Source organism: Malurus melanocephalus, unplaced genomic scaffold, assembly GCF_030028575.1.
Source record: "Malurus melanocephalus ecotype Western Australia unplaced genomic scaffold, MMel_1.1 scaffold_1, whole genome shotgun sequence".
Taxonomy (NCBI): Eukaryota; Metazoa; Chordata; class Aves; order Passeriformes; family Maluridae; genus Malurus; species Malurus melanocephalus.
The window spans coordinates 1551291-1575084 of NW_026623233.1; the positions used below are offsets into that span (position 1 = coordinate 1551291).

A 23794-nucleotide genomic window follows, 5' to 3' on the forward strand; every position below is an offset into this window, starting at 1 on the left:
TATAGATTTTGCAGCCAAATTATCTACATTCAAAGGGGGGAAAAATCACAGGGCTCATCAGTGAACTAGTGCAGGGGATGAGCTTCACCCTGAGAAAAGGCACCATCCTGATTACAGGGTCTCTTAGAAAATACACAGGAGTCAAGGACCACTGTGTTATTTTATGTGTTGAATTAGCTCAAGGTCAGCCACCAGAAACCCCTTGGAGAAAGAAATACTTTCAAGATGAAACTCAAGATCTTAGGAAACAAAAAAGTTCTTTCTGTTCCAGTGCTGGAGTGATTTCTTTCYTTTTTCAAACAGCAGTCACACAGATTACAGAACATCTCACCAATTAATTCAACCAGCCTCATGAAGCAAATAAACTCCTACCCAGGCAACAATGCAAGCTCACCTTCACATAAAGATCAGCTAGTCTTGAACAATTAGTTCAATTCACTCATGGCAAATTAGCCCCTGTCCAATATAACATTCATTAACTTACTTCCTCCAATTTCTCCCTTCCTACCTTTGCCATTCTTCCCCTATTACACAATGTAGCCCATACTCATCCTGCCTCCAAAGCAGAATAGTCAAGTACAGAACATTCCCCACGCGCCGTTTTTTTCTCTGTCCCCCTTCACTGAGCGCCCTGACAGAGGAGGAGGCACTCCTTGTAAACATGACAGGTAACCTACAATACATTATGCAAAGTAAAGACCTAGGCAGATAGCCAACTTCAGGAGAGAACTATCTGCCACTCTCACTGGGAAAACAAATTCTTCAAAGATAAAAATTAAAAATTCAGTTAACATCATCTGAGGCTGCTGAGGTTTGCAGCAAGTCAAAAATAAAAAACAAGAAAAGCAGATGCCTTTAAATAGCAACTTTCATATGATCCAAAACCTAATGCCAGTAAAATAATGAAATTTGGTAATTTCTACCTGAACACATGTACTACATTTTGACTTATTGGCCACATTGTACAGTCAAAACAAAACTTGTCTTTTCTGTGATAAAGATGTGCAACCGGTTACATATTGCAGTGTTGCAGAGACAACCCACCCCTTTTTGGAGTGGATAAGACCTTGAAGGTACTGCTATAGTAAAATTTAAATTTTTTGTGGGATAAAGGTCTAACATCTCAGGCAGAGAAGAATCGTAAGATCATAGAATGGTTTGGGTTGGAAGGGACCTTAAAGATCATCCAGTTCCAACTCCAAGGTGTGAACTTCAGCCCCTCTGGGACAGGCTCTTCTGTGCAATTGCAATCTCTGCTCTGTCATAGATGCTCCAAGGCTTGTCAGAGCCTCATTTAGAGCAAGTCAAAGTCAGGTAAAGATGAAGCATCCTGCCTCTACAAATCTGCTTAGACATGGACTATTTCCAGATTTTTTCTCCAGTCTGCTGCTCTATTTCAGTCAAGCACAGAGCACAAGTGCAATAAGGCAGCTCGGACCTGTAACACATGCCTGGCTTGTTTTACATGGCTGGAGCAACTGCTGGTACTCCTGGTAGCATTCACTGCCATAGAATAATGGGCATTTTGCTTTCCAAACACAGGAGCACTGCCAGATCCAGAGGAAAAGAATCACAAATTCACGATTAGGAACAAACAGTGAAACTGCAAAATTTGTAAGCAACATAAGCAAACCTTACAGGCTGCATAATGGTGGAAAAGTACTTTAAACAAGCATGTAAGCACTTATATGAAAAACGCTGACAGTTCATCTGAACAATTAAAACTCAATCATTCACAAACCTAAATGAAAATCTTCATTCTAAATAGGGTACAATCAGTATGGCAAAGCTTTACAAATGCTGATTTTAGATTTTCTTCTTAGCGTTAGCTGCAACAATTATGTCTTTTCTCTCTCCCCAAAAACAAACAAAAAGGACATGTGCAGACATAAATTCTGAAGGACAGAAAGGAGACTTTATTGGTCTTTTTGATTGYTAATGTAAATCACTAAGTGGTTTTCACCAATCCACACATACATATCTTTTTGTTTTGGTTATCTATAATACAAAAAAAATCATAATACTTTGCAATATCCCTTATCCCTAAAGTTTCAAAACTTTCAAGCAAAATCCAAAAATAAACTCTATCAAGAGCCAGATCATTAGAAGATTCATTCTCAGCATTTGACTCTAGCATATAAATATTCCTTCTTAGACTTCACTGCCATCTTTCTATTCTCTAAATAAATCTATTTTTTYACCAGCAGTTCTCAAAGTCCTGCAAGATATCCATCTGTTCTGCAGAACCTTATCTCCCATAGCTAAAACTAATACCTGACAAGTCCACTCACTAACTTTATTATAATTTAAAATATTGGTTATTAAAACTAATTAAAATTAATTTCTCAGTTTGTAGGCAATAATCAACCTATTAAAGGGYGTTTCCATACACTCTGAACTGAAGGAATACTGGTAGAAACTTCTACAACACCAGGTCCTAATTTAAGTCAGAGAGACTTTTGAGTCCTGGGCTACTTTACATCTCTAGCTCTGATGAACTTTCACAGGTTTAGATTTTAAGCAGTGTGGACTACACTAGGATTTGAAATGCAATTACTGAAATTTATACTACTGGCACTGTTATTTGCTTCATTTACAGTCAATGGAATAATTATTGGAAACTGAGTCTCACTGATTATTTTAAAARTCTTTAAACATACTTCAATACATGTGCAGCCTATTCACTTCACAAACTTCTTCAAGGTAYGTCACAAAACGAATCACATTATTAATGATTATAAAAAGCAGCTTTAAATACAGTTTGGTATTATCAGAAGTCAATTCCTATTCAAGCATGTCCCTACAGTATTTAAACACTGATACTTTATCAGCACCAAAAGTTTCCATAACGTGGATCCAGATAGGTTATGTGCAAACAGTCACAAAAAATGGGTAATTCACATACCTGGATGGTCTTCCCTGACTTCACAGAGCTACTTGTGCATGACACAGTAGGAGCAGAACACAAAATTACCTTTCCTTTCCTCACATTTGTTTTTTTGCATTATTTGTCTACAGCAGTTAGAGATCCTTCCAAGATGATGGTTCATTTTATAAGAGATGGTGGCTCCTACCTGGCTTTAGTCAATTCTTTATCCCATCATTCAGACTCTAAGTTGTGATAGATCTGACACAACTGCTTGGAAATGCTGTCAACAGCAGCAAAATGCCGCTTCTGTGCCACATTACAAACAGGGCTGAGACCATGTACTATCCTCTCATTATTTCAGGTCATGGTTTGTATTCTCTATGAACAACTTGGTACACTTCCATAATGACCTAGAATGCTTCAAAATATGGAAACATATCCTCATTTTTTATTATGAGAATATGCTATGGTAATAATTTTTTTTTTCAGTTTAACTGAAATTTCCCACATGAATCTGTGAGGCTGAAAAGCAGGCTTCTCAAAAACAAACCAACCAACCAAATCACACCATGAACAAGCAAATCTTCTCCCCCCTCAAAAAGCTAAAYAAAAACTATTATAGGCTCATCTCATTACCAGTAATACAGAGGGAAAATCCACMAAAAAAACCTTTTCTGTCTTCTCAAACCATATGAAAACTTTAACAAATTGAATTAAACATGCACACACAAGAACATTGGTGCAGGCTACAATTATAAGAGAAACTATCCCAGGATTCTTGATTCAACCATGTCACCAAAAGTTTTACAACACAGACTGAAGTTCTACAAAAAAAAACAAAAGCAAAAAGAAAACAAATCTTGCTAGAAATAAAAGCATTATATTGAAGGTGCACGTTTTGATTTTTCTTAAATCAGAACATCAATTCTCAAAGTTCTTATTCCATCTTCTTCAGCAATTAGTAGAAGAGGGAGAAAGAAAGCATTACTTGGAGTTTACTTTTTTTTTTTTTGCTTTCTCAAAAAATTCTGGAGACAGTGTTGCTTCTGGTTACATCTTTTTAGCACTCTCTTGTGAGGCAAACGGTATAGAGAACGTACATATTTAGCAGAGTTGCATCATCATTCACTGGCCACTTGACAAGTTTACAGCAGCTCATAATGTCAGGAGTGGTTTTAGTAAATCTCTAAACTGCTCAAGTCACTATGACATACAGTGTTACTAACATCACAAGCATTAAAACATATGTCTTTATTATGTATGCCAGCTAACAAAACAAAACAGGCAAATAATAAAATATAAGGTAAAGCTCCTGTATTAATGTGACTAGGCAAATGTGCCATTAAATGTAAAGCAGTCCTCAAGAGAAAGGCTGAAATGAATTATTGGTTATTTGAATTATCATCCAGTATAATAAAATCCTTTTTGAAATTAAATTACCTCCTTTGAACATAAAAAGGATAATCATAGGCTTTCTTACTGCGTCTTTTGTAAATACTGAAAATAACTTACAAGGTATGATACTGTCATTTCAAAGAGTACTCATAAAAATTGTACCAAAAATCATATGCAAAACAGCATCAGTAAGTTAATCACACTTTCAATTGTGTCRCCATTAAGACAGGGGTTTTAAAACTTCACAGCAAAATAAAAACTTGGCAAGGAAAATCACAGATAAAGAAATGTGCTATTCTGATAAAGACAGAGAAGCATCCCAAAATCTTCTTCAATTAATTAAAAATTTTAAAAAACACAAAAAACCAAACCACAACAGAGCTCAGTACTCAGAATATACAATCACAGCTTCTAGTCTGTTATGTTTTAAGACAGATGTAGGAGAGAACCTTTCCCACCAGTTTGGCAGGACATCTAAAGACAGTATCTGGAGGGAACAAAACTGAGCACAGGGCTACAAAGGCTGGAAAGGGAGAGAACAAATGCRAGGCTCCACATCTGTTTAGGCTTCCTTCACTTTTATAACCAGCAAGAACCCAAAATCCAAACATCTGTGCAGGTACCAAGTCAGTCTACCTGACTAGAAGAAAAAATAAACACAAAAGACAAGAATGTGAGGATTTATCCACTCCAATGAAAAAGGACTTGTTAAGAATTTCCTCCTCTGTGAGAAACCCAGCCTCTACTTTAGCATAATCACAGGGAAATGTCATATTTGACTTCTCTGAAAAGAAGAGCTTGCAGGGTTAGGGGGGATTTTTTGTTGTCAATTCCAAGGTCCTGGATAGGACTATTCACATTCCATTTTAATGGAATAAATTTAAACTGCAGAACAATGAATAGCAATGCTAAACTTGAGCAGAAAAGCATAGATCCAARTAAGACAATTTATCTACCACATGMCAAATTAGCCTCACCGTTAAGRRCTGGCCCAAATCTTCCTGGTATCCTCCTGTTTTTATAWGGGGTTAACTCTCCATTAATTATAACAGCTACAATGAGGTCTACAGGTGTCAACTTTCTTATCCCATATTGCAGGACTAGTTCTTGGAGATTCCTCACTGGTGACAAACTATTCCGTGAGCTCAGAACTCCCACAAAGGTAACAGCATGACAGAGATGTCCACCCTACCCTCAGCAGTATTGCCACAGCTTAAAACCTGACAGCCACTCAAGCAGACAGTTATTTTCTCACTAGTGTTACCTGGCAAAGCTACAAACAGGGGCACAGGAGCTTTGTATCCCAACTCTGGAGGGTCACTACCCCACTCAGTCCCATTAAGGCGACACCTAGACAAGCATCTAGTTTTACTATAGTTATCAAAGTTTTACTTCCTACTGTGAGAGCCCTGAAGTAGAACTGAGCTCGACAGACATCACAAAAACAGCCATTACCAATAAAAAACAAAAATCCAACTAAAAATATATTCTAATAATACAGACTTAAATTCTTGATAACTTCTATTCACTATTCTTACCTATTGTTTCACAGTTCATATGTTCAGTACTGACTAGAAACTCTGACACTGTATCTTTTATTCCAATCTACCTTGATCTGAAAACAGTTTCATGTTCAGCACAGCAGCACCATCCTTCTTCCACTGCCTATAACCATGCTCAAGAATCACCACTCGTGGTTATGTGTCCTCATTCTACTCTTTCCCCAAGCAGCTGCTAAAAGCAGCTGAGAGAGAATACCAGACAAGACAGAGTTCTGATCCAGCCTAAACTGTCAGCTGTGCACCTTCCCTRTTGCACTAATCCTCCCTCCCAAATTACAGATCCAACCACACCATACGCGCTCATGCAGCCCACACTACAGAAATGTTGCCTTGTACAGCTCCTCATCAGAGCACTGATGGCTTGTCAGTCATTCTCCACACTCAGAAACTCATTACAATAAAAAGTGGTTGTTTGTTTGGGGGATTTCTTCCAGTGAATGACACCATAAGATTTATACCAAAACTTTTATTCCAGACCACTACCAGACTGGTGAACTTCCAAAACAGAATGGGCCAGAGGCTATGTCCGGCAAAGTGTGATCACTATTTCTCCGTGGTATTTTTGTTYTCAGTGCCTGATGGGTATCTCCAATCTTCCCAAATCAACAGAAACTTTATCACAAAGCATCTGTATTTTTATGCATAGTACACAATGTGACAGACCTACAAAGTCAAGGAAAGGACAAGATTACCAGAGATCACATTTGCCATAAAACCAGTCTGGCATTCTCTTCCATTTCTGCACACAATCCTTTTACAAAATATGCCCACAATTTCCACTTACCCAGCAAGTAAGGACAATTGTTGAAGCAGTTGTAGAAGCAGAATCTCTAAAAGACCCTATCCACAAATGTATCGCATAAAAAGCACACAGATAATTAAAACATAAAAAATTATATATGCAATGTAAAATTTAATATCCAGTAGCCACCTTCTAGGACTTTATATCTCATCTTAAGCTTATTCCAGATAAAAACTTTTATATGTTGATTGATTGAGACAAAATTTGAATTCTTAYTAGATTAAAATTACATCATGACTTTAGGCAGCATCCCTTCCAGTATCCATGTACAACAGAACTTAGCTGGGCCACTGYCTGCAGAAACAAGGCTGCAGACTAAAACTGTAATAGATGACTTGCAACTTAAAATGAGGAAACCTGAATGCACAACAAATRAAATTTAAAAGAAATTCAACACCAACGACGTTCAAAACAACTTTCTGTAGGTAATCTGMCTTTAAGAATCCACTCTGAGTTAAATATTTTCTTCAGAAAGGCCTTCCTTCTAACAGCAAACAACTGGTATTTTTTGACAAAATAGCTTTCCAACCCAAATGCACAAAGGGATTAAAAATGGGGTTTACACTGGAACCTGTCTTCTTCATGAAGCTCTCATAAAATTGGAAGAGATACCTGGCTGTAACCTAGGAAACAGCAAGTAAAGTCAAGTCCTGTGTAAACTATTAGGTCTTTTAACAACCGGAAAATTAGAAATAGAAAGTGTAGCTCAGTACAGAAATCACTTACTGCAACCTAAGAGATAAATACAGCCCATAAGTATTTCACATCCTTAAATGAAGCATACGCAGATACAAGCTTTGAAACTTGCAATTTCATTTGAGATGGAACTTTCAGGTTCTTCAGGAAATTTTCTGTGATCTGTCTTTACTTAAATATAAATCTTAGCATTGGTAAGAGCTGTGTTTTCAAGTATGCAGAAAGCTACAGATTTCGTACACACCAAGAAATATAGCTAAAAACTGCCATGTGCTTGACTTAATAACATTTTCAAATGCTACATCCCTTTCTCTGCCTTTGATTCTAGATTAAGTGCGACTTGAAGACCTGGGAACTTTTTTAAAACACTGTTTCCAAAAAAAGGGAGAAGGTCACGCAGTTCAGTTACCTGGAAATAAATACCATACTACATGACCTATTCCTTATCTATGAGCATGTCTTCCCTCTCCTCGAAGTTTCCGCTGTAGTTCCTGCTGCTGCAGCTCTAGCGGTATCAGCCAGTAACACCACCCAAGGCAAGCCGAGGGGGCTGCTCGTATTGTCAYTGTCACATGGCGTAAAATTGCTGTGAGCAGGATGAGACAATGATGTGCTTGAATGACAGCAGCTGTTTTGTGCTGGCATGCCGTAAGCAGAGCTGTAATCACAGCCAGGTGCACTGGTGGGAATTTTGGGGGATAAACGCAATGCCTGCACCTGTGGCACTCTGTAACTTCTAGCTGTGCAATATTTGTTCTTTACAGGCCATCTGTCATTTTGACAAGCTCCCCACCTGACCATCACTGGAGCAAGCCACCTTTAGTATTTCCTTAACAAGGCCTTTCTCCCTTTTGTATGACATCCAATTTCTGCCTCATACATGCCTCATAAACMGAAAAGGATATGGTAACTATGGTGTAGGAACCACTGAATCATAAGAATTTGAAACACTCCTAGTTACAGTGATCAAAGCTAAATCCTTTAGGAAGATTATCTACACCAGAACCCTGGAAAAAAAATGTGATTGGAATACTTTCATACTGCATCTTTGAGATAAAGCGCAATCCCCCGTGTAACTGCGATGGGCTAYCTCCCGTTACGCGTAACTACGGTGGGAACATTGTACCAGGGGTTGTTGWGCCTCTTGATCTATCTATGCAGCTCCAGGCCTGGCAACCAGCTGCGAACGCAACAGYCCACAGGCTGAGACCACAACTCTGAGGCCGTTCAAGAGAAGGTTTATTTGGAAAACAAAGAAATTGAGAAAAGTAATACAAATCAACCACTCATTTAAACCACAAGAAGTACTAGCTTTACAAGCCAGGGACGGATAAGAGACGCCAAATCTACTCGCGCCCCTGCACCCATCGCCGTGTGAAACGGCGGAGGGKCAGCGCTCACAAACGATGCGAGCGGCGACGATTTCACCACTTCTCCAAAAATCCGGCTCCTGGGGGAGGCGGCGTGCCCGAGGCGGCGTGTTCCGCGGGAGCGAAGCGGAGGGGCAGGGCGAGACCCTCCCCGGCGGCGCGGCCCGGCCGGGCACCGCTCGCTCCTCGGAACTTCGCCCCCCGCTCCGGCAGATGACCGATACCGCACCGCGGCCACCACCCCCGGACACCAACACGCCCCTCAAACACCGCCACCGCGCCCCGGATCCGGCTCCGCTCGCCCCTTTAGCATTTTCAGAAGCGCTCCAGCCGCCCATTCTGGCCGGCAGCTCAAGCAGGGCACCGCTCTCGCCCAACTGCGGCCGCAGTTCGTTGTCCCTTCGCAAGGGAGGGCGACAACCCATTCCGCGCAGGGACATCGGCGCGACCCGGGAAGGTGCCAGGGGCAGCGAGCGCCCAGCGCCCCACCCCGACCCCGAGACCCTCGCCCGCTGCCAGAGAAGTTGAGAGCGGCGCGGGCGCTCTCCTCGCTAGCAGTCCCCATCCCTCCCTCCCTGCCCCCGCAGGACACGGGCAGCGCCCGCAGCCGCGGGACGCCCGCCGTTCGCGGAGCAGCAGCAACGGCGGCGGCGGCAAACACCTACCCGGAGAGCTTCCCAATCTTCACAAAGCTAAACACATCCATCCATGCGGCCGGCTAGCTCTGCCCGTCACATTCACTCCAGCAGCAGCRGCGGCGGCRGCAGCAGCAGCTCCATGTCGGGAGAAGGTTGCGTTCACCGGCAGCAACAGCCCTTGCAAAAAAGCAGGAGCCGGCGAAGACAGCGGCTGCTACCCCCCTCCGGCGGGGAGCTGGGCGTGCAGCATCTCGCAGGACCAGCGCTCATCTGCGCGCAGCCCTCCCCCTCCGCTCCCCCCCGCCCCGCTCCGCTCCGCTCCCCGCCTGCCGAGCGCTCTCCCGGGGTAGGTCCGGGAGCGGAGCTGGTGCCGGGGCTGCCCAGCAGGAGCGCTGCCCGCAGATCGGGCTCCGCCAGCCGGAGGGGGAGGCGCAGCGCTCCGCCGCCCCTTTGCAGTAGCCCCAGAGGAGGGAGGTGGCGGGGGGTGCCGATTTGRGCTCAGGCTGTATCGGGGGGAGCCTGTCCTCTCGCCGGCGGTGTGTCCGCTCCGCTGGCGGAGCGCAGGGCGCGGGCGGCGGCCCGGGTGAGCGGCGAGGCGGCCGCCGAGCCCTGCCCAGCCCAGCCCAGCCCAGGGCTCCCCGCAGGGCCTCCCGGAGCCACGGTGCCGAGCAAGGAGGGCAAGGGCTCGGGGTGTGAGGGGCACGGCTGCGGCTCCCCGGGGCAGGGGCCGGCACGCTGAGCGACAGGGGAAGGGAGCCCTGGTGAGTAGGAGGCGACTCCTCCCCACTCCGGGAGCAGCGCCCTGGGCCTTGCACAGCAAAAACTTGGGAAAGCAGAGAGCTCTCTTTCCCTCGGCGATCACACTGCTCCACGCAGCCACCCAGGGTGGGGAAGGCCCTTTTGGCTTTCAGCCCTCGCACTGAGTGCTCATCAGTGGTGGRCCGAGGACAGGCACCGGGCTGAAATCGCTGCTTGGCTTCTGTCACCATCCTGTGACCGCTCCACCCACACCAGGAAAGAGACCTGAACGAACGGAGTCCTTGTTGTGTCAGGAACCCGACAAGGCCGGTTGTGGCAACATAATTAAAGTCAAGTATTCTTCTTACCACATCTTTTGGAAAAATCATAAATGCAGGTGTCCTGACTCAAGGGCAGTACAAATGCACTGTCTTACACTTAAGTCCTGCATCAGGCTTTAAATGAGGCACTGGAGTTTTGGTCTCTGTAAGTTTCCTGTGAGTGAGCAGTACAGGAAGGCAGGTGAAGTTCAAATTCATCTTCACACAAACTCTACACCGTAATACAGTMATTCTCAGTATGGGAATGGATTTTCTCCACCTCAGTGTTTTCATTTGTGTGTTTGTTCTCTGAATAGATTGATATGAGCTTTACTTCATGCCTTCACTGAGTTTCAGTCTCTTCGCAGGCTTGTACTTGCACTCTCCCACCAACCAAGAACTTAGAAAATTATAGTACAGCCCAACACATATACTCCTGCAGCCAGATGAAAACAATGTACTTTTTTAGTATTAAAACTTGTATTGATAAGAGAACAAAAAGAACAGGCCGTACTAATACTCACTGTGAGTTGGGTTTCAAGCTATTCTTTGAAACAATAGCAACAAAGTATGATTGATCATCTATTTATACTGGGGGAATGKTAAACTGCCAGCTAAAAAGCACTTGCTGGCCCAGCATAGATGTAAACGGCTTGGGCATATTCTGAAACACCATATGAAATACTTTGTGCTAGTGCATCAAAATATTTATGTGGTACTTACATGTACTATGTCTATTTATTGTTATATCAGATTCTTTTAAAACTGCAGAACCTGTGCCTGTCATTCACACTGCTCTATTGATTGGTAAAAGCTACAAAGATAACACAGTTTCAGCTGGTTAGAAACKGATTTATTTATAAATCTGTCATTATTTATTTATAGACTGAGGAGATAGGCCAAGATCCTACAAAGCTAACTGAAGCTGATGAAATGATACACCATATATAAAATTAAGCACATATGTTCTGTATCAAACAAGGTTCCTGTCTTGAGCACTTCATGCTCCAAGGCTTCACACATAAAGGTGCCTTAAAGCATAGTGGTAAGTKCCAGAGAAATGAAGAAATTCTGAGGGGTCACTGGAATTTCTGTGGTTTCAGARTCTTTCTGTGGAAAGGCACGTGTGATCTCAGGATATACTGGCTGAGATAATTTCCAGTAGAGATATATAGAAAAGCAGAAAGCATAAGATCTGATCAGAAATGCCATACTCARCTAATTCAAAAAGTACCTTTAAGAAAATAATAGCAGGCACAGGAGTGTTAAAGGTAATGAAAAGTCAGCCTTATGAAGAGTTTTTCCCAGCAAAACAAAGAGGTAAAAAAGATGGTTTTTTATAAACATCAGTATGGTAAACACAGGATGTGTACCCAAAATCATAGGCCCTTACGAAAGTCATTAAAATTTAAAATGAAGCCGAAATTATCTCCTCTTTCTTTGGCTTTCCAAATAGACACATGTTGTATCACTGTGTTTATAGTTASTTTTATATTTTTTGTTTTCCTAGGCAGAAACTATTGCAACATTGCAAATTTTCCAGAATTCCTGTGGAGATACTCTTGGACYAGCCAACATCCTGGAGATCCATTAATAGGAGTATCATGGGAGTCTTACTGCCAGATGTGAGACATGAAAAGAGAACCTGGACAAGTGTCCTTCTTCCTACTGTGCTAAATCCTGRTAACCTTTTGGAGCTGTGCAATGTGAGAATCACACAGGGGGAAGGAGACTGGGGTATGAGAGTGAACTTTGGTTCATGGTTCTTCGGCTTCTGCTGTCATAGCAACTGGATACAAAACTGTCAGTCTCATAGTAAAAGATTAAAATTTGCCTACCCAAAGAAGCAAAGKGGTGGGCGTTGTTCTGTTTCAGGAGTGAGTGTTGGTATGTGTAGTTTGGACTGGCTTTGAAACCATCAGCTGTACATTGAAATAATATTTTGGTATTTTATCTTCATTTGCAGGAATATSAATTAGACTGTGTCATGACTGAACTCTTGCACATTCATTTATACCTTTCTTTTACTACAGTGGGATTCTTCTCAATAGCTACCAAAAATTTGGCATCCAGCCTCAGCTAGTCATACCCTRCCTCTGTGGTGGTAGGCATCCATCACTCCAAACCATCTCCTTCCAGGAAAAATGACATAAATTGCCTTTTGCAGGTGCTCTATTTTCTTTGTTAACTCCAGTGAGAGGAAGCATAGATGCCTGTCTTTCACTAGAGGACTTTCACTAAAGTCAGGTGAAATAAAACCCATTTGAATGTGACAAAGGTACATGTAAACACRGAATGAGAACAGACAGGCAAAGACAGCAAACCAACATCTACTCAGTGTCTCAGTGACAAATAATAATTGAACATGAAGTTCCTAATCTTAAAGTAGGAATTTGGCATCAGTTCCTGTCTGAATTCTTAGCTGTCTTTTTATGTTTTTTTTATAGTATAGTAGATATAGCTCTTTGAGGGTGCTTTGTTACCATGTATTATTACCTTTTTATTATTCCTGGCCAAAGTAATCAAATTAGGACACTTAATACTTATGTTTTGTATAATCATAGATATCCTTATATTATCATAGATATCCTAGATATCCTATCCATAGATAGACTGTGGACCAGTAAAARCCTTAATTCGTGTTGTATGACAGTTCAATATGCATTTTTAGAGAAGGGAATCTGTGTCATTTTATAATGCTCCCTGTTCCAAAGGAAATGACAGACAGGAATTTTATACTATCTAAACTTTAAAACCAAGTAATCTGTTAAGCCAATCACTGCAAAAAGTTAATTTTYTGAAGACCCTGTTGTTTTGAGCTGCTACGAAGATGCCATTTAAATATTTTTACAACTGACATGAAGAAACACACATTTTTATGTTCCTGGGTTTTAAGGTTTTTAAGTTTTCCTTCTGAAGCACTAAATAATCCCCAGAAGAAGATGCTTTGGGCTTTTCTGGATACCACACAGCACAAATTTTTAGCCCTTCAGCTGGACCAATAATATCTCTTATCACTTACAAGATGCATCAAATTTGATCCTGGATAATTTAAATAAAGGCAGGTAGAATCCCAAACCAAAGACACAGTATTTTAATGCTTCTGCAGGTCTCACAAGTTTTTCTCTCAAAGAAATAACAACTCATCACTATAGTTTTTTTAAAGACTAGTCAMGTAGGGATTTTAATTATTTGGAATCTTTAAAAGATGCTTTAAAGTGYTGTCTCTCATCTTCAAAATGGTTTAAAATTCATCAAGTTGGAATGATTTTTTTAGATAAGAGCTGAAGGTTCTACAATTTTTCTGCAGTGCTTGATATTACTCATATCCAAATGGCAACAATGTGTAGAGAAATGTGATAATAAAATCCATTCGTATGGAGGTATTAATACATAGCTGGTGATGCAAAGTTTCAAAGGAAGTTATTTTGTCATTGTGATCTGCTACTTACTGAATGTTATTTCTTMATGTAGTTGGTTATGACTCTGTCATGTAGTAAGTGCTGCAGTATTCTGGATACTTATATTTTAAACTGTTATGTTATTTTTTTCAGCCTGGAGCCTTTGAAACATGCATTTTTTTAGAATCCATTTCTTTATCCTGGTGCTTACCAATATTATGTAATTCTATATAAAACCACTGTAATCATTACAGATTTTCTTTGTGTCTACATGTACAGCATTATCARGAAGTCCCTCTGCTTACATTGAATCCATGAGCCAGCTTCTACATGCCCTTTTTTTGGCATCTGTGTCAAACAGAGTTTTTTCCAGGCCTATTTTTTATTGACCCATGCAGACTATTAAGCCCTGCATGTTTTCAATTTTGCTGAATAATTTAGGGTGGTAGACATGTTATGTCATATAAAACTGCAAAATTAGGTCATAGATTTTTGAAAATTTAAACAGCAGATAAGATTTTCTTTCTTACCAGTTAAGAAACAAATCTAGGAACCTAAAGGATACTGAATTGCACAGAACAATATAAGCAAGTATATTTCAACTGATGCAACAGTTCTGCTGAAGCCAGACATAAGCAGTCAAACCTATATAAGCAGATCTATAATAAAGACTAAACAAAAACTGCTGATTGCTATTATGAACTGAAAAGTTTTGCAGTCCTTTGAAACTCTAGCATTAAGAAAACCACCATTAAATAGAATATTTGCCTATGTTCCAATACACAGATGAGCTCAAGGTAAGTAAGAGGACCTTAGACAGCTTGAAGATAGTAACATTTTCTACTTCAGTGAATAATGCCAATTATTCAGTACTAATGCACTACTTATTTTACAATAAAATTTTCTTTATAAAAAAAAAGGATTCACTTTTCTGGAATGGATATGTATGAAATATTCAAACACATTATGGAAAGAGATGTTATCTACAGTAGCTCCTGTACTGACAAATGGACTCAATTCAAGAAAATCTTAGACTTGCTTATAATCATCCCTATTCATGGCTTCACTTAGTCTAAAATATAACTTGAAACAATCACAAAGTTAAGCACGTGTTTAAGTGTTGTTTGAATAAATAAGATTTCACAAATCTTATGAAAATATATAAAGATGAATCAGAAAAAAAAAATTTGAAATGCTATAGTGCAAGTAAATGTGCTTAAAATTAATTTACAATAAAAGGAAAATTGAAGAAAAGTAAAACTTCATCCACTCTTTCTCGAAGGTAAATCTGCATTCTGCCATCAGGGCTTTTTTTCCTACTTTAAACAAAACAGACTGAAAATTTTGTGGCAACTTCAGAGAGAGATTAAAGTGTGTATTTTTAAATTAATGAAATGTTAAAAAAGCAGGACTCCCACTGAAGTCTTTCTAGTACGATCTGTGATTAAAATGATCAAATATGTGTTGAAATTTAAAAATCAGAGGCATATTCAATTTTTTATTAGGGCATCATCAAAACAAACTAAGGACAAGATTATTACAGTAGAATCATATTGGGGAGGAAACCTTTGGTTTTGTTTGTAGTCTGAAGTTTAAAATACTAGTTTTATCATTATTACTATTACCCAGTAACATGTTCTTGTATTAGWTATGGATTAAAAATTTTCTAGCTTGTCTGTCTGTAAGCACAAAGTATTTGTTTTGTTTTCCCTGTTAGAATTGGATGTCAAGGTGAAACTCAAGAAATACTGTGAACTTTTGTTCTGTGTGGATTTTCCTGGGATGTATATGCAACCATCTGAGCAAAAGGGGGAAAAAAAACTAATTTCATGAGTGCAAAATAGCTTACAGTCAGAGGAGAGAAAAGAAAAGAAAAAAAAAAAAAAAAAAAAAAAAGAAAAGAAAAAAAAAAAAAAAAAAAAAAAAAAAAAAAAAAGCAGATTTTCACAATGAACAGAAATTTCACAGATGAAGCATTTGTATCTGGGTGCCAAAACCTAGTTTTTTCAGTCCATATTTAGGCACTTGCACATGGGTGGCCTACTTGTCAGTAATACTGAACATGCACAAATTAAAAAGAGATTGCTACTTACTTCTAAAAACCAAGCAGCTTATAGAAAGTTGCCTGAGTATCTCAAGAGCCAAACTTCAGCATGTAGTCTTAAAATTTCCAGCCTGTACTTTGAAAGATCACACACCCCATATTTTATCCACTACAATGTGTTCTTTTGATCTTAATTGCAGGTTTAATACATCTGGGCCTGTGAATTATAGGTGAGGTCTCAGGCAGCGAGGAATTACTCTTAGCTAAGGTGAGTTAGAGCACACTGCAGCTGCTGTTCCTGACCTTAGCACTGACAGAACAGCCAGTCTGWGCATCAGGGGTTGTTCTCAATGTAAATCTGTGTTTACAAGGTGTGTACAGGCAACTATTTCATGTGAATCATGTTAATRGTTTTGTTTTCTCCAATTAGAAAGACTTCAAATCTGTCTGTATTCTGAAGTAGAGTAAGGTAGTAACTTCCTCTGCACACTGAGTAACATGATTAGGAGTCTTGCATGTTCAAGACACTTCTGTTTATTCAAATGACCAGTGGTGAGAATCACTAAGAATTTTGATTTTTGTTCAGGCTCTGTAGTGCTTCTAGGATAGAAACTGAGCCCCTAACATGTCCCTAACAATAAATACTGGAGAATAACTATCATGGGAATAAGTATTCCACAGATGTATGGAAAGACCAGTGGAGACTGCAAAGCYGGAAGGGACAATAATGTTCCATAAAGTTCACAGAATTTTTGTAGGAAGGTGTGTGCAATGTTTGTAGACATACTGCAGTTGATGAAAGGTATTTTGTAAACACAGTGCATTTAGAAAACTATTTACTTACTACAATGTGCAAGCCTAATGCTTTCAGATAGGAGGAAACAGAAAACTAGCCTTCCAAATCCCATCAGCAYGTGGCCCATCACATGCCAGAGTAACCTGCATGCAAAGGCACTTGTGCCATGTTTCCTGCTAACAGAAATCTGTTTGCCCAGATCATTRAGAAACATTGACAAGAGAGCTTCACACCTGAACTCACGTTTTTGGCTACCAGCTCGAGTCTGGGTGGAATTTATAATCTGTTTTGTCTCCATGCTCTCAATCTCAGACCTGTTTTACCCTTTTGCTTTTGCAGCATGCTCCACCCTGAAGTTGAAAGGAGATGGGCATTCCCCAGGGCAGGCTGTTTCAGCCCAGATCGTGCACCTTGATCACACAAATGGACATSCACCCCTTCTGGAGTCAAAAGGGAGTCAAAGAGCCAGTGCACAGCACAAGAGCCATCAGTCTGTGCAGATCAGCTTACAGGGCAGAGACATTTTAGAGCACAATGCAAGATCACTTTCTTTGTGCTCCCTAGTAGAAACAGTCTTTAGAATTCTCTGACATTTAATCATGTGCCTCATATCACTCCTTTTCAAAGTAGYTATTTTGGTGCTATGTGGGGGTTGTCACAGAAATGGTTGCTTAATTCTGATCTAAATTTTGTAATGTGCACCCAGATCTTCTACGGATAGGCATTTTACATCCAAATGCAATAATAAAGGAATTAAAAGTGATTCTGTTTCACGAAAGAGCAGAAACATACTTAGCAGATATTCCTAGTTCCTGMAAAAAAAGAAACATAGCACAATTTCCACAGAGCCAGTGGAAAAATGGTYATACATCAGTACACAAGTTCCCACTGCCCAACCTATTTAGTTTGTCTGGCTACAGGTGAATGGAATTTTAGTCAAATTCAAGAMATCAGGATTTGTTCCATGTAAACATCAGTCACTGGCATTTTCAAATCACTGCTGGCCTCATAAAATGACTGAGCTGTGTTGGAGCTTAGCAGTCAGAATAATATCAGTAAAACTGTCAAGAAGCTTGCTGGCTTCATGCACCAAGGAATGCAGTGCTAAATGAGATTTTTCCTTTTACTTGCAGGGGAGCTGTAAGGAAAGGGTGAGGAAAGGGGCTGCTCATTTTMTATTCCCTGAAATATTTTTGTGACTGTAGATTTAAATCAGTCCAGTGAGTACCTTATGAGTGGTTTTAAGAGGATATAAATGTCCTATTAAAGGCTTGTATTTCTCTGCTGAGATTATTACATCTATTTGTTTACAATATGCCAGTAGCATTTTTCCCCCTAGATGATTCTTTCAAAGTTATGTTGTTCCACATCTGCATCACATTCAGAAATAAAAGTCTGGTCTGAATGAGTACCAAAATCTAAAGTCTTAGATTTTAAAGGGGAGACAAAAGAGGACATAAAGAGAAATTAAATTTTCTGTGGAGTTCTTATAAGTCCAGTTGTGAAGTGTAGTCCACGATTGCAGCTAACTTTATAGATTTCTGATTGACTGCAAATTCTGCTTTGTCTGCTCTAGTCATCTAGAAATTCATCCCTTCACCTCCAAAGCCTGCTGGCCTGCTCTGTCATCTTTTTTGTTGTCTTTCAAACCAAACCATGCATGATGTATGTATGTATACCCCCTTCTATAAGTTACCTTCTCAGACCATCCTACAGTCTCCTGAGCCTTCTCTTTTTGTGGACACTCAGTGCCCCTGAGGGAAGGAACAACCTCCCCTTCCTCCAAGAGGTCGCCCATAAAAAGAGCACAACATACACTGAGGGAAAATAAATCAGATGCCCATGAAACTCCAAGCCAAGTCTGCCCCAGTCTTTGGGAACCCAGTGTTCTCAAACTGCCTCAAGAAAGGTGTCTAAGAGAGAGATTCATGACATCTAATTTAACAGTTCCTCAAGACTCATTTGGCTTAGCACAGTTTGAAAACATGTCAGAAGATTGGAGGTTTTGAAACATATAAAATTAAAAATACTTATTTAGTTGCATCGCACCATCCACTTGAATAATTATTCTGGTTATCCACCAGGCCAGCTCCTAATGCTGGCTGTCCTCCAGGGCCCACTTCTCTTACGTGTCCACCAGATGAATGACCAAATTGTCAAAAAGCCACTGAAGTAGGAAGATGAATTAGAATCACACTKTAGGGGTCACAGCTACACCCATCAACCTTCTGCTTAAGACGTTTGCATTTGAGACAAACAAACTTTGTTTACCTGAAAGTCACCTTAGAGCTGCAGTTCTGCTGGGTCCCTGTGAAGGCAGTGGAGACGGACTCCAAGCATTTTCTGAGGGTGATTCTGCCCATCTGGGTTTTCTGACTGTTCAGTTGTTTGGGCTGTGTTTTGTATTATGGTGGGGAGAAGTGGGAGAGGGGAGATCACCTTATGGGTGGSTCTTAATCTCTGCAACAGTGCTTGTGCTCCTGAATTAAATATCTCAGGCAGTGTCTGTGTTAAGGGGAGCTTGCCCCATTCACCAGAGTAAACAGAGAGGAAGGAGCAGAGAGCTGTGGTCTTGTCAGCTGTGCTAAAAGGAGCAGTTGTATCAAACCACAGAACATGCTATGTTAGAAGGGACCCACAAGGATCATCAAATGCAGCTCCTGGCCCTGCACAGGACCATCCCCTGCACAGGACCATCCCGAGGAGTCACACCATGTGTCCCAGAGCATTGTCCAAACACTTCTTGAACTCTGTCAGGGTAAATGCAGTGACCATTCCCTGAGGAGCCTGTTCAGTGCCCAAACCATCCTCTGGGTGAAAAACCTTTTCTTGATATCCAACCTAAACCTCCCCTGACAGAACTGCAGTCCATTCCCTCGGGTGCTGTCACTGATCACCAGAGAGCAGAGATCAGTGGCTGCCCCTCCTCTTCCCCTCACGATGAAGCTGTGATTGCAGTGAGGTCTCCCTCAGTCTCCTCCAGGCTGAACAGACCCAGTGCCCTCAGCTGTTCCTCACAGCTTCCCCTCAAGGCCCTTCACAATCCTCATGRCYCTCCTKTGGACACTCTAATGGCTTTATATCCKATATGGTGGCACCCAGAAGTGWCCCCARCCCTGGAGATGAGGCTGCCCCAGCGCAGCAGAGCAGGACAATCCCCTCCCTTGCCCGGCTGGCGATGCTGTCCCTGATGTCCCCCAGGACAGGGTTGTCCCTCCTGGCTGCCAGGGCACTGCTGACTCGTGTTCAGCTGCCATCGASCAGGACCCCCAGGGCCCTTTCCATGGCTCTCCCATCTGTCCATCCATCCAGGGTTGCCCCATCCCAAGTGCACAATCCAGCACTYRTCTTTGTTAAAYTTCAAACATTTGGTGGTTGCCCAGCCCTCTGATTTGYTGAGGTCTCTCTGCAGGGCCTTCCTCCCTGCCCWSGAGGGAATCARTAGCTCCTCYCAGTTTYGTATCATTTGCAARCTTGCTTGTGTCCCTTCAAGTCCTGCATCCAAATAAGTTATTTATGAAGATGATGCACTGGGCTGCAGATGGATCCCCATGGAGCCCCACTAGTGACAGGTCACCAGTCTGRTGTCACCCCATTCCCTAAAYACTTTGTGTCCAATGCRTGAGCCAGTTGCTCATGATGTGTTTATCCCTGAACTGTTGAAWCCCCACTCTGCCATTGGTGCACACCATCCTGTGCAATTTTAYCCGCATTCCTCACCATGGTTTGAGRCAGTTTACCCTGCCAAAAGAAATTCACAATCTCTTGGCAGTTGCTCAGGCTTGCACTCTTATCTGGCTCCCAGCTTGCTGTTACTCCTTTGTAAGCATTGTATCCATTTGGATCAAGTCCTGTCCGGACTGATAAATTCTTCTTCACCTTTTTGTTCTTTCATTTTAAGGTGTTTGCAACCCTCTTTTTCAAAGGAGATAAAGTGTATGGTAGCAATAAGGCTGCAGGCATTTGAAGTCTAGACATATCTGGGCAAACTGGAATGATTTGTCACTGAATTCAAATCAAAGCATCTTGCTTTATTTAAATGGAGATACAGTTTTACATGGAAAAAATAAAGAGCTCCTCAGAAGTCCTGTGAAGTTTACTAAGGCTATTACTTACATTGTAAAAATAACTTTTGGACCAGGGAAAGGGCATGTGGTCAAAAGACTGCAAAGGTTGCTAAAATATCTGACCTGAAGAATTTAAGATCCCATGGTCTGATTTAGACAAAGTATCCAGCAAAATAATAATAATAAAAAAAAGTGTGTGAACGAAGACTTACAGCAAAAGACACAAACCATTAACTCATATTCTTTGTGTCTGTACACTGCAACGTGCAGCTCTTATCAGCTCAAAAATTCAGAAATGATGGATCASAGCCCAAAACATCACGAGACTGACTTTAAAAAAAGATTTTCAGAAGTTGTGCATTATAATTTGTTTCCTTTCTGGTCTCTAAACTTTTAAAGAACTCTCAGTTAWTGCTTTTAAGGTTTCATCTCCAAGCCTGAGGGCTCGAAACTCACATTTAGTGATATCAGAGCTTTTAGGCAATCCCATTTATCAAGCAATAATGGTTATAAGGAAAAAGAAATCATAAAATGTCATAAGATTAAAAACAAGCGAGTTGACAGCCTTGGATACAATAATTTGTAAAAAAATGTATTCTTTAACCAACTTTACATATATAGGATAATTCTCAAAAAGCCTTAAGGATAAAGAAGTATTGCTCTTATTCCCTTGCAATACTTAGGAAACAGTGGATTAGTTTTCTTGTATCTACCAGCCAGTCTTCTAAATGTGTGCACGCAAATTGCAAAGAAATAAATAACATATTACCTAAATTTCCATTATATATTACCTAAATTTCCATTATGAACTCAACTACATCCACCTTATGCATCTAGTACAGACTTCTGTGCACTCATCTATGTTTTCCTAGTGCAATAAATTTGCTTCTTGGACAGCCATCCTTTCATTGTGTTATAATGTTATTACTGTATTTTGGTTAAAACAGTCTATTCAATACTTTCATGCAAACAAATATTTTGCTGGTGCTAAAAATTAGAAGRTTCCTCCACAGAAACAGTGGGAGAAGCTTATCAGGGACTAATCTCAAGCAGCTGCTATAAATTTCATCACCACATTACATCTTGTTGGAGCAGGGTGGGGCAGGAGAGGGTGGTGCATGTGCAAACCCACAGAATAGAATCTCTGCTAATGCTTCTGCTTTAGAWGGAGTTGGGGGAGTGGGAAATCAGCAAATGGGCTGGGTTAGACTGCAGACCCASTACCCTCCCTCTGGCAGTTCCAATGCCATATTTCGAAGGAATCCCATGATAGCAAAGGGGAGATAGTCTGCATACACACACAAAAACACACAGACAAACCCATCCCTGTACCTGAACAAAGATGTGTATAAACCCTGAAGCACAAGGCTAAATATCCATCACAAACTGTGCATTGCATTTCAGTGTAATTCAGTATAAYCTTGGTCCTCATGTAATTAAGTGTCATSCCACCAGGRCTTGTTCATTAAAAGRTCTTTYAATATCAAAAATAACASTTTGAATTTAATCTAGGGACAGCCKTTTTGCACAAGGGTGCACAGTGAGAAGTTGAAGTCACACATCCCAAGTCCATCGACCAAAATAAGTGGGAGCCATAATGCCCAATGGAGGCTTTGGGGTATTAGCTTTGAGGGATTTATTCAGTCCAAGACAAGGGAGGGAACAATGCCAGAGGTAACTTTAATATTATATTCATACCCTGTTAATTCCACACATCCAGGTTCTTCCCATTCTGCACTTCCCACCATGGACATCATCTGCAAAACCCTGCTGTCCTCTGCTATTGATTAATTCCCTGTAATTTTTGGTTGACTGCTTGATAATGAAATTCATAAGGTAGAGGAATAGATACAAATTCTATTATTAGAAGCCTGACAGAATCTTTATCTTTTGCAAAAAATATGGTACAGAAATTCTCACTTAAATCTCAATTTTGTCCCATTCAGTGGGAAAATTCAAAGCCCTTAGAGCTGGTTAGATGAGAAATCACCAGGTTAAGAGTTGTGGTGCCCACTGGTGCCAAGACAGCTTAAAACAGCCATGACCTCATAGATGAAAAKGAGTAATAACCAAGCTGAGCTCCACAGTGTCCTGCACAAAAGAATCATTGGGACAGAGGAACAATTGATCATATTTTTGGGTTGGATCTACTCCCACAAAGTGGAAAAAGGAATGACTCGTGATTTCTAGGAAGGAATGAAAGCAGTAATAAACTCTGAAGATCACCCACAATATAGGTAAATATAATCAATAAAGGCAATATAGTACAAAGGCACAAACCCATGTTTGTGTCTGTTTATGCAGCCTTTCAGAAAAAAATTACAGACCAATGTGGACAAATAACTATATCATTTTTAGAGAATTAAAAAAAAATATACTATAATGCTGCTCTCTATAACATGGTTGCCTAGTTACAAAGCAGATCCTTGCAATGACAGGGAAAATAATATTCATACAAGTTTAAAGCCCTCCAAAATACAAAAAAAAATATTTTGTCTCTCCTTCAGAGCAATGCAGGTATATAGCCTTGTACCTTACAACTTGCCAGAACTAGACACAAACATTTCACACAATTTTACACCSTATTTGAGGTACAATATCTGTTTCTAGTTCTAAGTTATTCATWTGAAATCATAAGTAATCACTGTGCAGGGTTTGGAATCTATCAGTCACAATTTTAGGTCACTGAGGTGGACAGAAACTCAGTAGTTTGAGGAAGCAATATGAAATAGATTTTTCAAAATTGTTTTATTAATTATAATAGCTTTGATGTGCTAAGGATGCTGCTWTAAGACTTACCTGAAAGCAATGGAAAGGATGACAGTAGTCCATAAGTTGTTCTTTTTTTAAAGGAAAAAAATGCTATTATTCATTTTTTTTTTTTCACCAAAAAGAGGGTATGCTGCTATGGCCCCACGCATACATCCTTAGCATCTCCCTAAAACCTTCCCACTTACAATTTAACTTCAAAACACACTGGACCAGAGCACCAGACTAACACAYTGCAATAAGAACAGTACAAGCTTTCAGGAAAATGAGATTTCACTGCTTTTATCATCCTGATTACTTTGAATGGCTCTGCAACTTGCAAGAATA

The 23794-nt window shown here is 40.6% G+C and overlaps 1 protein-coding gene across 2 annotated transcripts in view; it reads right to left on the bottom strand.

Moving 5' to 3' along the window:
• The window catches only part of FRMPD4 (FERM and PDZ domain containing 4), a 283198-nt gene extending 273699 nt beyond the window's left edge, over positions 1 to 9499 (bottom strand). For both annotated transcript variants that reach the window (XM_057389617.1, XM_057389626.1), the window contains exon 1: positions 9360 to 9499. In XM_057389617.1, the coding sequence (XP_057245600.1) occupies positions 9360 to 9400 (41 nt within the window). In that variant the 5' untranslated portion in view covers positions 9401 to 9499. The remainder of the gene's footprint in view (positions 1 to 9359) is intronic.
• Positions 9500 to 23794: the final 14295 nt, after the last annotated feature.